We start from the raw sequence: 13,017 nt of genomic DNA, 5'->3' as shown, positions 1-13,017 counted from the left end.
TTTTTTTATTTTTCCTCATATGGTAAGATGAAAGAAAATCAAATAGAAGGAAGAGAAAAAAGATGAATATTTTTTTTGGTTAGATGGAAGAAAAATTTTGTAATTAAAAAATATTTAAAATAACATTGTCTTTTTTGTATCTTCCGTCCATATTTATGTTGTGTTTGGTAAGAAAAAATGAAGATGTGTGGAGAGAAAATAGAAAAAAATGAACGAACTTGTTTTGCTACGTAAATATGATACAAGGAAAGAAAGAATTAAAGGAATAATATCCACCTTTACAAATTTTCATTAGTCCAAAAATGGGCTGAAGAAAGAAGAGTGTTGAAAATTTATTGTGAAGTATCTTCAATAATAGGAAATATCAATAATGGAGAATTTTCCTCTGATTCCTCCAATAACAATTGTAACCGTAAATCTTCAATAGAGGGAAAACAATTGAACTATTATAGAAATTTTAAATTAAATAATATTATAAATTATATAAGTTTTAAATTGCAGTACAATTTTAACTAACATAATAAATTATGGGCTTATTATATTTTTTTCTATCCGACCGAACAAAAAGAAGAAAAGACACAATATCTTCCTTAGGGGTGTCTTTGTGAAGGATGAAAGAGTGTCTTTGTGAAGGATGAAAGATGACTCGTCATCTTCATTCCTTGTATGCTCTCTACCAAACGAAAGAAATTTATTTCTCCTATTTTTTATCTTCCTTCCTTTCTATCAAAAGATACATAAATGATTAAAAAAAGAGAGTAGATAATTAAGCAGGATGCGAAGTAGCAAACAAATCCATATCGAATACAGTATTATACAGCACAGTTGGTCTTTATTTGTAGTACAATCTGACCAACAAATCTTCAATTAACACCCAATACATTATCACTCTCAATGTTCAATAAACAATGTCATAGAGCATTGGAACTTTTATTTTTACTTTTTATCAGAATATTAATTATAAGAATCATATAAAGCTGGAATTAGAGGCGATTGGCAGGCTGTGACACTCCAAGGAAAGCTCATTTCGTGGGATGGATATGAAATTTTCCCACCTCTATCAAGAATCATGTTTTGATTTGTAGTATAAGATTCAGAACTCCTCGGTGATGGAAATTTATATCTCGGCTGCCAAACATCATCCTCCACTACTCTAAGCCTCTTTTGAGCTCGAAATTCTTCATCCATCCTTATTTCAGCTCTGTCGAATTCTGAATCGGATTCAAATTCCTTCATGATTGATTCTGATTCATCACAAAGTGAAGGTAGTGATGTAGGAGAGAACGGCTTGCTAGGCTTTGCAACCTTTGAACGGTTTTTGTACTCCTCCGCGATCCTCTCTAAATACCTTCCTTGTGCTTCAATTTTAAGCTTCAAGCTCTTTTGAACCTTTAAACAAGAAAAAACAATGGATTGTTAATTCAACAGGTATGATTTCTCATCGCTCAAAGGAAAGATGAGGGGTTTGAGCTCCATAATGAGCATTTATCAGTGTGTGGGAGTATTTTTATCTATCTAAAGATTAAAAAAAGAAACTGCAATGGTCCATAACAGGGTTGAAAATTCTTTAAGTATGGGTTTTAGATGATGTAAAATGGTACCTCGAGTTGGTCACTCATTCGCCTTTGTGCGTCTATTTGCGTTTGTAACGCTTCCTTAAGTTGAGCGCCGCTACAAAGATTATATGATCACAGTGAATAAAATGAGCTAAAATTTAATTTACATTTTGAGTACTCAAAAAAAAAAAAAAAAAAAAAAAAAGGGGATTTTTACAAGAAATCTCGGAATATATAAAGGTATAAGCATGAACTCACGATGTTGTGCTGAAGTTGGGCAGTAGCTCTGAAATGCTTCTCCTCTCAAACTTGCCTCCTGCACAATTATTATATTTAAATTAACATAGAATCAATTAAAGACCGGAGAGAAATTGTTAAAATTAACTTTCAAAAAATTAAAATAAAAAAAAAAATTGTCAAAATTTAAAGAGCTCTTACTACTGGATGATTCTGGAATGAATTTTGAGATCCTGTACTTCTGAAAAAACAAAAAACAACCACCCATAACCAAATCAACAAATTTTCATAGCTTTAAAGCTAATATACATACATACATAATTAGGAAAAAAAAAATACATACATATATACATAGATATTATGGAGGACCTCAATTTCTTTCAAATTAATACACCAAGGAGCCTAGTGATGCAAAACATGCTACAAAACATAGGTATAAATATGCATCACATAATTAGGTATAAATTGTCTACTTATTCAAATAAACCTATTTTTCTCAATATATATATATATATATGTTGTTATTATTAGAGAGAGAACCTGTAAGTGGCTCTTGACATGATAGATTGTTAGTCCCGGAATGCTCATAGTCTTCAAGATACCTTTAGGCGTTGCTCCTGCAAAGTAGATATATAATCAACATAATTAAGAAAGATCACTAAAATTGTCGCCCAACTCATACAAATTTGAATATATGAAATTAGTTTATTAAAATCATGAAGAACTCATACATACCCATCCATGCTTTACATGCATAAGAGATTGAACATCATAAAATAATCGAGTTGGATGATTGTGAACTTACTGTCAGGACCTCCAAGCTGATTAACAGCCTTCTCAAACATATCGTGCAACTCTTGCGTCCAACGCAACCGCTCTTTTCCAGATCCATCAGAACGACTCGAGCCCATGTCGGACGTCTGAGCAACCCTCCTGGGCAATGCACCAGTTGGGAGGGTCGTAGAAATAGGTTGGAACAACCATATGAATATAGCCGTTACTTGACAAAACTAATAATCATACTGGCGATGGTCACTAAGTTGAAGATGCCATCAAGTGTCTGACTTTCGGAATAAACCAAGCGAAAACAGAGCCCCAAACTTCTCAAACTCATACATCTTTCTATACATCAAATCATTTGGCGAATAAATCTAAGATTATGATACAAACAGGATACAATAAGACTGCCCAACTGGCGCCAAAAACAAACACAGCCATATTGAGATGACCTGTTTTAGACTATAGCTAAAACCAGTTTTCTTACTTGGAACACTCTCAATGTGAACAACTGCACCAGGTAATCACGTATATGACATACAGGATCCAACAATAGTGAGTCTATCATCATCTTTGTCTTAATCCTTTGTGAAAATAGTCGGTCACCTAAGACCACTTGAGCAGTGACCACATTTGCCTGCAGACCAACTTACATAAATAAAACTACTACTACTTAGCAGCCATACCTTGTATATATTTCAATTTAAACACCTTTTAAATATATATATATATATTTTTTAGGAACAACGGCTAATGTTACAACAATATAATAAATTTGAATTCTCTGAAAGTAGTAGTAATCTGCATCAAGAAGTTACTGTAACAGGAACAATACCCTGTTTTCAGAACTAAAACACCTCTTGCTAGGCAACCAAGAACATGTTCATTCATCCCACGAGTAAGCCCGACCTTTAGAATCAATCACATTCCATGCAGAGAGAGGTGCTCTGCTATGTCTTGGAATTAATCATGCAATCTCTTTTATATCACTTTCATATTATATATGTATGTATATATTTTGAAGTTCAATTGTTTGGTTACTCTGCAAGTTGATCGCTCGATGATCAACGTGTTACTTAATATTGCAAAAAGTGTTGCCGACACCAACATGGGGAAGTGTATAGTAATTCACATATTTCAAACTTAACCACTAATAAGATGGTCATTTGTCACCACTGGCCCCAAAAATGAGCTCAACTTTTAGAATAGAATGATATTTTGAGATATCGCAATGCCATCCAAACAGAGAAAATATCACTTTTCATATAATAAGATATAGAAACAGTAGATGAACATGGGAAATAATGTTTATAACCTAAACAACTTCTCTAATGAAATTTCCAAATTTAGCAACGCCTGAATTTCCTTTTTACAACAAAACCAAGCAAATAAAATAAATGCAAGCTTACAGGAGTTTGGTAGAGTTCTACCATTAGTGTTCATGAAGAAGTCAACAATCGTTTAATACCCGATTTCTGCTCTGAAGTAAGCCTGGTGGGGAACTTGATATTGAACTTAATTCTCAAGTTCCCTCTTTTTGAAGGTTCTTTGGTGATAGGCATCCCCTCCCCTTTAACAACTTCTTCATATGTGGGACTAATGATAGAGTTTATTGGAATTGTCAGATTCCGTCCATCAAGGGTTGTCACCTGTGCAGTGTAACCTGTCAGAGCTTCCACCAGAGAGATCTTCTGTGTGACGATGAGGTCATTCCCGTCCCTCTTGAAGACACTGTGAGGCTTCTCATCAATAATGAAGATAAGGTCTGAGGGGATGACACCTCGCTGTTCATTTCCCTTCTCTGGAAATGTTATTTTTGTTCCCTTCTTCCAACCTGGCTTGATCTCAATTGTAAGAATTTCCTCCGCTGTGGTGGGTCTCCTGCACAGCAAAATAAATATTAGAAAGCAAAAGGTGATAAAGCACAAACAATTATAACTTTGTTCTAAACTATATCTACATTGCACACCAGGAATCTGTCGGTCACTCAGAATTTTTTTTTTTTAAATAGTCAACCAACTCAGAGTCACACAATAACTAATAAGAGCAAATAACTCTAAGATCCCAACATCTCAGTCTGACTACAGAAAAAGAAAAAAAAAATACTCCGTAATGAAGAGTTAAAGAGCTTATAATAGAAAATTTCGGAAGGAAAAAGGTTGCAGGTTTTCATCGGCACTTATCGTATAAATCGAACCCCATAAGAGTTGGTACACTAAAAATACCTTCCCATGTTCTACAACAGGGAACCAAATTAAATTGTTCACCAATGAAACTCACTAAGAGCCATGGTTTGGTCCAGTGATAAAACCTGGGTTGACAAGCAAGAGAAAGCAGATTCCATGTACGAGAGTAACTGCTTTGTGCTACAAAGTTGGAGGCTAGGTCTGTTCCCAACTTATCTTTCCAGCACCCTGAATTGATGAGACCAACAACTTATAAATATAATGGCCTTTTACCACTGAATCAAGATGCTAAGAAAAATCCAGACAGTACCAGTTTCCATGGATGTATGTACTCATTAATTACATTATTGAAGAGCTTGGTTGTCCAGTAGTTTCAGGCAATTATAAACCAGACAACGCACAAAGAGTAAATGTGCTCATATAGAAAATGACCTTTTGAGTAAGATTTTACTTCCCTTAGTGTTATGACAGCCCAATGTCTTTTGAACGGTGAACTTCTCGCTTCAATATGGGGTTTTTACGAACAAGTTCTAGTTAAGCAACACTTGATGCCATTTACTGAACCCACCACTAGCTCCTGAGGATCCTCTAACAAGGTACAGCAATGAGCTTGTAAGATATGCAAAGAGAGACTGGATCATACAAAGCAAATTATCCAAGTAAGAAGACCACCTATACTGTCACTTCTGCTACATGCTTCATAACACAATTGCTTTGGCATAAAATTGAATCATGATCCAACCAGCTACAGCATTACACAGTTGCACTAACTCATCCGAAGCCGGTTATATTTTCCAAGGAATGGGAGACCACTACTTGTTATAAAGGGGTGCACCGCATCTTAATGAAAATTCAACATTCCATTAGGCCACACATTTCAAGTGCATTTGATTTCCCCAAGGTGATTCCAGATTATGTAATCCAATTCTGCCTCAGATAATGCTCTCTCAAAACTGTAGGAGTGATTGGAAGAATCTCATAAGAAGGGGGAGAGTGGGGAAGGCTTTCTGTTGTCAAAGAACAAAGGTCCATCCTAGGGTTAACAAGATACTTAAATGAGTTTTCAAGGACCACATTTCACCTCAACTATATTCTTAAGAAAAGAGGATAAAAAAGAAAGGCTAGCTAGTTTAATTTAGAAGACATTATCATCAGAACGCGCTTTCTTTTAGACGATTATCCTTCTATCTCAATCTAAAATCTAAAGACCTCACATAGAACCACATGCTATAATGTTCATTTTAATTCAAAATAGGTAAGAAAAAAAAAAAAAAAAAAAGAGTGATTTCCTAAATTTTTTTTTTTTTTTTTTGAAAGTTAAAAAGAAACACACACACCCATACCATCTTTGAAAGTTAAAAAGAAACACACACACCCATACAATCGGAACTAAATATTCAGGGGTATATAAAAAAATAAAATTAAAAAAAAAAAAAAACAAATAAATAAATAAGAAGATGAGTTGCATTGCTGTTCGAGCTATTAAATTACAATCAGATGATCAATAAACTCCAAAAAGGAAAATTACGATGAGTTATTTCAATTTCTTGGCAAGGGTTATTCATAGAATCATAAAAAACCATTTTCATATATGTTAGTATATAATCAAATAAAAAGTAATTAAGTTTGTAATATACTGTTTGCACATATTGTGTTTTAGTCAATCAAAAGAATAAACAATAGCCTATTTTAATTAACATGGTATGAAAATTCATACTCCCTTCGTCCCACAAAAAGTGCCCCTTTTTCAGAACTTAACATTTTAAGAGTGTATTTTTAAAATTTTTTTATTATAGTGGTAGGGAATGAATTTTCAAATATATCCTTCTATGGTGGGTCCACATGAGGTCTTATTTCAAACTTTAAATTCAAGGCAAGGAGGGTAAATTATGAATATTAAAAAAAATGGTACATTGGATTTTGAATTGGGACAGCCAAAAATGGAAAAGCTGGACACTTTTTGTGGACACAGGGAGTAATTCTTATTACCAAAGGTGGAAGATGGATTTTTGTACCCAAACGAGAAGAAGATGTACTTTTTAGCAACTATATACACACACATATATATGGGTAAAGTACAGCCACACCCCCTGAGGTTTAGCAAAAGGACAGACAAATGAAAGTTACTCATTTTTTGGACAATGACACCCCTTCTTATGAAATTCCATCCAAACAAGGCCTTAAGTCATATGAAAAGACAAAATTACCCCCTCAATATTAAATTCAAATATATTACAAAATATCAGATCTTGCAAAATGATGTTATAGCCCCTTATATATAAATACATACATATACACACGTGGAGAAAACGTTGGTGCCTGGTAAAGCCGTGAAATTGGTTGCCGCCGCCGTTGTTAGTGGCGGCTGCAGCGGAGGGTGGTGCCTGGTAAAGCCGTGAAATTGGTTGCCGCCGCCGTTGTTAGTGGCGGCTGCGGCGGAGGGTGGTGCCTGGTAAAGCCGTGAAATTGGTTGCCGCCGCCGTTGTTAGTGGCGGCTGCGGTGGAGGGTGGTTGGAGGTTGAGTTTCTTGGAGGTGGGTTGTTGTTCTTGGAGAGACGATGACGCCGCACACCTCCCACACAACGAAAAGATCCAGTCAGAGAGGGTTGGGAGGTGAATCGAAGAGATCGGGTGTTGAGAGGCGAATCGGAGAGGATTGCGTGACCACCGTATGATGCAACGGTCAGTGCCGGTGGACAAGGACGGAAGAAACGGAGAGAACACCGGCGAAGGTGATTCGGAAGAGAGAAGAACAAGTCACTGGTTATGGTACAGGACTGTTCCGGCAACGGTTCAGAGATGTAGAGGCCATCTGGACCATCCATGGCCTAAGGTCATGGGTCGATGGAGGCAAAAGCGATGGCAAGAGAGCCGGCGGCGAGTTCGGTTTCGGCGAGGTTGCTCTTGGCAGTAGCGAGTAAGGATGTGTGTGGCAGCGGTGAAGAGGTTTGCATGTCCGGCAATGCTAAGCGCCGGTAGGTGCGACTAATGAACGAAAGCAGAGGCTGGTTTAATTGAGGACCTTGGGGTTGCGTGAATAGCGAAGCGGTAGCGCGAGTGATTGAAACTTGGACCGCCGGCGGAGATGAGGCACTGCCGTAAAGTGGTGAAGAACCAAGCTGAGATCCGCTAGCGACGGCTGAAGAATCCAACTAAGATCGCGAACAGTGGGCGATGGAAACTAAAAGATATGGGTTTTGACTTTTTTTTTTTTTTTTTTTTGAACAATCTGAAATTATATGCCGATATAGGTTTTGATATAGGTAATAGAATTTGAACTTCTGATTCTTGTAGATTTTGTAGTTTGCAGTTGCAGAGAGAGAGGGCAAGTTCAGACTTGAGAACGAGAAGGCTGGAGGCAACGGCAGACGCCTTGGTGGTGTTGATGATGCAGAGAGTAGTGGCTGAGAGGCGGCAAAGAGCAGCGGCAGAGAGGCGCAGGGCTTTGGTGATGTTGACGATGTGGATAGCGGCAGAGGAGTGGCAGAGAGCAGCGCCGTCGGTTACGATGTTGTGATGTATGTGGTGTTATGATGAAGCATGGAACAGCGGTGGAGAAAGGACAGCAGTGAAGCTCGGTTGTGAAGAAGCGGTGAATTAGGGATGATGATGGCGGCGGCGGCTGAGGGGTTCGTCCAACGGGGATTATGTAGTGTGTGTATATATACATACATACATACATACATACATACAAAGAGAAAGGGTTTGGGCTTGATCCAAGGGTATTTAAGTCAATAAAAATATCAATTTTATATCAAAGGGTAATAAAGTCAATTCACCATTTTCAGGGTCTCTTTGTCCATTTTTCAAACTTGAAGGGGTGTCATTGTTCAAAAAATGAGTAACTTTCACCTATGTGTCATTTAGCCAAACCTCAGGGGGTGTGATTGTACTTTACCCCATATATATATATTATCTATGGTAGATTTTGAGCCTATATTTTGGAATCTAATTTATCATATTTCTCAAAATATTATTTTTATTTTAAGGGGGTGGGTTTTATTTTAAAAATTATGATTTTTTAAAGTAAAAGTAACTTAGGGGTTAGGATTATGGAAGCAACCACAACATCTCCAATGGTAACATTTCCTAAATATAAAAAGAATAGTTCTAATAGGATAAGGATGGCTCATCCATACTAAATGTAATTACTAGTTCACCATTGATACTTTATAACCTTATGATGACTTGAGGTTTAAGTTTATCAACTTGAGGAGTTTCTCGTGTGTGAAGCCATAAAGTTGGTATGTAGGTATAACGTGGATACAATCAGTACTGATCACAAGATAACACAAACGCACAAGATCCACCCATCCCTTACCTCTCCAATTTCAGGGTGTCCTGTCATCAACCTTACCAATATGCCACAAAGCCCCAGGACTGGTAGAACAGATGAAATAAATCCCCATAACTCTTTAAGGCCGCAAAATACCACCACACTTCTGCAGTTTTGTTCCTCAACAGCACTCACAAGTAGCCCTTGCTTCGGTGACAAATAAAAAAAATTCCCATTGGGCTGGCCCCTCACTCAACTGAGTAGCACTCTCCTACGTAACCTTTTCAATCATGAATGTGAGACTCTAGGTAGCTTCACTTTGGCTCTCGCTCTACACCAAATAGCCCTTTCGATGACTAAAACCTACCGCTTAAAGTCCACTTTGATATCAAATATTACAAACCTGAAAATATAATATGTGTATGGCAGATACCCCATAATTCAAGAAACTGGTAACTCCTCTAACAATTTTGAACAGCAAAATGCTTCACCTCTATATTTGCAGCACGTGCAACTTGATTCTATATGCCAAATCAGGAAGAGAGCATCGGTAAGTGCTGAATAGAAAGTGATCACGAACTGACCCCAAAAAAAATAATAAAGTATAGTGCTTATGATTGTCCACCTCTCAGTATCACTATTCAGATCTTGTCAATTAAAAAAGGCTACTTGGATGGAGAAACATATACCCAAATAAGAGAGGGTGGTTGTCTGATTCAGCAGTTTAACCCTAAAATATCTGTGCCACTGGTGGTAGATTCGAGTCTCAGAACAACCACTTTGTGACAATCCAATACGTAGGTATAACTCCAGTTCTCCCAGATGAGAGATACTAGAAAAAGAAAATACATTTTTCCAATGCCTGCCAGAGACTTAGAATAACTAGTGTTCACAAGTTACTTCTCCAATCATACCTGATATGCCATTAAAGATAAATGACCAGATTTTGGCCTCTCTTATACATTCCCCAAAATTATTTAGTCATCTAGAGTGTACAAAGTCACATCTAACATCATCATAATTGTAATTAGTCATGCAATGGCACATAAAAGTTCCTTCATTGAGTGATCTAAATGAAGGCCAAAAATTTTTAGCATCATGGAATGCTTACGCCCACACCAATTTTCATCCTAAAACCACAAATTTTGTCAATCAGCAACCAAATAGCTCACACCAGTTGCTAAAAATAAACAACCTTGGAATTGTTTATCCTAAGCCTAGAAGGTGCCAAAAACTCCACAAAACTCCCAGACATGGCATAAACCTATAAATTGCAACTTTTTCCCTGGTTAACAATATATGACAATCCTGCTGCTTTCAAACTTTCCAAAAAGAACTTGTTCCACTTAATTCTTTGGCAATTAAGAAACCAAATTTAAAAGGGACCAAACTCTTTCCCTCATGATTCATCTTCTAATGCTAAAACTACCCTATTCTTCTTTCCCAACACTACGAATACTTGAAATGAAGAAAGAAACAAATTTGGAAACAAGCAAAAAAATAAAAATAAAAAAACATGATTCAAAGATATCCTTAGCAGAATATAACGCAAAAACTAAGACTATATTTTCGCCTCCCATTACAGATTGTTGAGTATCAAAAACAAGATGAAATAATAATATTGTACCATGTTTTGCCTTACTTTCTAATAAATTTATCATTCTGTCCAATAACTATGCATCACATGAGCATAAAATCAAACAAATACTTTTCTTAATACTCAAAACATCTAAGCAAAAAGACAACATCCGTAGAATTACATGAATGTGTCACAACATTATGACCCTCTACGATGTGGAGGCTCCCCACATATGCTTGGTCAACTCAAATTACCAACACAATGATCAATCCTAATGTCTTCCCCCCAAATAAATAAATAGAAGTACTTGTATGTGTACTTGTCTCGCTCCACAAAAAATTTGGAAGACATTTCAGTAAATTTCCTCACAAGAAAGACAACATACAATTATTAACTACCATAAATAATAAGATAGATGAAGAACTTTAACAAGCGTGAGGCCAAAACACAAAAACAAACTGCATTCTCGGATGGAGCATTAAATCATTAATTAATATCTTCCTTTATACAACTATGTAGAAAGGTACAAAGGAAGGGAAACATAAAGAGCAGTCAAAACTATAAATGCAAGCCCGCGTAAAAGCCGGCCAACTAATACATATGAATGTGAGAAACGACGAGACAACAAATACGGAATGATTTAAGATCAAACTCTACAGCTGACACATATTTATATTATAGACGCTAAATGATTGTAACTAAATAAAACCCTATAACCTTCAAGTCATGAACGATCATAGATAATAAATGAAACTATATATCTAATCTCAGTTCAATAAAAAGTATTTTGTTGACAAATATGAAATCTGCTGCCCTTTTAACAAGTCCTTAGGAACACAACTACACAGGCGTGTGTATTATATTTAGGAAAATGATATAACGCATCCGACTGTTTTATGAGTGGGGATGCCATCATCATGACGTCTGACGTCATCTCCACTCACATAAATGCAATTGAATGTGTTGTATCACAACTCTTATATTTACCATAAAAAGTCCATGTTGAAGCTTTTGCAAGCAAGTGAAAACATAAAGAGTACATGAACTTTGTTATACATTCTCAGTAAAAATGTGTTCATCCACAATCGTAACTGTAGGGGAAAAGGTAGATGCTTTGCAAGTGTCAAAGATAGAGACTTGACATGCTATGTGTTACAGGTCATTGATAAAACTCATAGCTTTGGCAATATATTAAATCAATAATATAGTTAAAAACAACACCCTATGCATCAATATGTACCAATTAGGAGGGAATTCCACTTGAAACTCATTTCAACCTAATTAAAATCAATTAAGGCAATAGAAACATAAATAGAGAAGATTGAAACTCCAAGAGCATATGAAAACTAAAACTGAAGCTTACCCAGTAGCATCAGTAACATCCCTCGATATCTTCATCTTCTTAGTAGTCCCCTTATACAAATCCTCCAAACTACACGGCAACGTCCTCTCTATAGCTGCCCTTTTCCGGGGAATATTACTGGACGCCTCACCGCCTCCGCCCCGAAGCGTAGCAAATATATCTTCGCCAAACATACCCCTGGCACGTGATCCTCCCATGTCCCCCATCCCACCCATCCCTCCGAATGGGCCCGGAAACCCGAAAAACTCTGAGAATATGTCATCAGCACTCCGAGGATTGAACCTGAACATAGTAGGACCACCGCCATCCGAAGCGCCGGCATAGCCACCGGCACCAGGCGGCGGCACCTGTCCCTTCAACCCCTCTTCACCGTACTGGTCAAAGACCGCTCGCTTTTGTGGATCACTCAAAACCTAGAAAACATACATCATGTCACAATCTGTTAATTGAATTAAAAAAAAAAAATTAATACTAAAATTTAATTAGGGTTTTGGAAATGCATATACATTACGCACATTTATAGTTACAGTATATTATATGCATGCGTCATATGCTTCGGAGATTTGTTGAATTTGTTATTTGCATCAAAAATCAACAAAATTTTACTAAGTGCTTTGAAGATGTATATACGTGTGTATAGATATATATATACATACATCGTATGCTTCGGAGATTTGCTTGAATTTGGCCTCGGCTTCTTTTTTGTTGTTGGGGTTTTTATCTGGGTGCCACTTCATGGCGAGCTTTCGATACGCTTTCTTCAAGTCATCTTCTTTGGCGCTCCGGTCCACCTGAAGAACCTTGTAGTAATCCACACCCATACTTCTCTACTTTCTCTCTCTACTATCTTTCTCCCTGTATCTGAGATTTTTGGCCTTGGCTTTGGTTTGAGGTTTCTGCAATGAACTATGTTTCCTACTGGTAGTGTTGGTGAGAATGTGAGAATCTCTCTTCCAATAAAAGATGGGAATGGGCCTTGATTGTTTTGGAGGCCCATAATTAGATAGAATTTTTGATAGATTTGGGTAGCCCATTAGCTATTT

The 13,017-nt window shown here is 36.8% G+C and overlaps 2 protein-coding genes across 2 annotated transcripts; both read right to left on the bottom strand.

Annotated features, from left to right (window-relative positions):
* Positions 1–790: 790 nt before the first annotated feature.
* On the bottom strand, positions 791–2,186 carry LOC132315068 (myb family transcription factor PHL5-like). The gene is made up of 4 exons (XM_059813826.1): positions 1,995–2,186; positions 1,815–1,872; positions 1,602–1,671; positions 791–1,389 (listed from the first exon to the last, which is right to left on the bottom strand). Exons 1-4 carry the CDS (start codon positions 2,059–2,061, stop codon positions 955–957), a joined length of 630 nt encoding a protein of 209 aa, XP_059669809.1. The 5' UTR covers positions 2,062–2,186; the 3' UTR covers positions 791–954.
* A 1,625-nt stretch (positions 2,187–3,811) lies between these two features.
* Positions 3,812–12,899, bottom strand: LOC132313303 (uncharacterized). The gene is made up of 3 exons (XM_059812016.1): positions 12,631–12,899; positions 11,975–12,387; positions 3,812–4,451 (listed from the first exon to the last, which is right to left on the bottom strand). Exons 1-3 carry the CDS (start codon positions 12,793–12,795, stop codon positions 4,010–4,012), a joined length of 1,020 nt encoding a protein of 339 aa, XP_059667999.1. The 5' UTR covers positions 12,796–12,899; the 3' UTR covers positions 3,812–4,009.
* Between the last annotated feature and the right edge of the window lie 118 nt (positions 12,900–13,017).

This window comes from Cornus florida, unplaced genomic scaffold, assembly GCF_030987335.1.
Source record: "Cornus florida cultivar Cherokee Brave unplaced genomic scaffold, ASM3098733v1 CherokeeBrave_3.0.0_Hap2_Chr06, whole genome shotgun sequence".
Lineage (NCBI taxonomy): Eukaryota > Viridiplantae > Streptophyta > Magnoliopsida > Cornales > Cornaceae > Cornus > Cornus florida.
The sequence above is the reverse complement of the archived record's forward strand: the minus strand, read 5'-3'. Positions and strand labels throughout refer to the sequence as shown.

What these genes read in the sequence shown, in the direction of transcription:
- LOC132313303 (XM_059812016.1), bottom strand. Translation starts at nt 12,795, where the DNA reads ATGGGTGTGGATTACTACAAGGTTCTTCAGGTGGACCGGAGCGCCAAA. An exon ending in AAATCTCCGAAGCATACGAT is followed by an intron (nt 12,388 to 12,630) that starts GTATGTATATAT and finishes TATGTTTTCTAG; the next exon opens with GTTTTGAGTGATCCACAAAA. An exon ending in GATGTTACTGATGCTACTGG is followed by an intron (nt 4,452 to 11,974) that starts GTAAGCTTCAGT and finishes TTTGCTGTGCAG; the next exon opens with GAGACCCACCACAGCGGAGG.
- LOC132315068 (XM_059813826.1), bottom strand. Translation starts at nt 2,061, where the DNA reads ATGGGTGGTTGTTTTTTGTTTTTTCAGAAGTACAGGATCTCAAAATTC. An exon ending in CCCAACTTCAGCACAACATC is followed by an intron (nt 1,672 to 1,814) that starts GTGAGTTCATGC and finishes TAATCTTTGTAG; the next exon opens with CGGCGCTCAACTTAAGGAAG. An exon ending in GAATGAGTGACCAACTCGAG is followed by an intron (nt 1,390 to 1,601) that starts GTACCATTTTAC and finishes TCTTGTTTAAAG; the next exon opens with GTTCAAAAGAGCTTGAAGCT.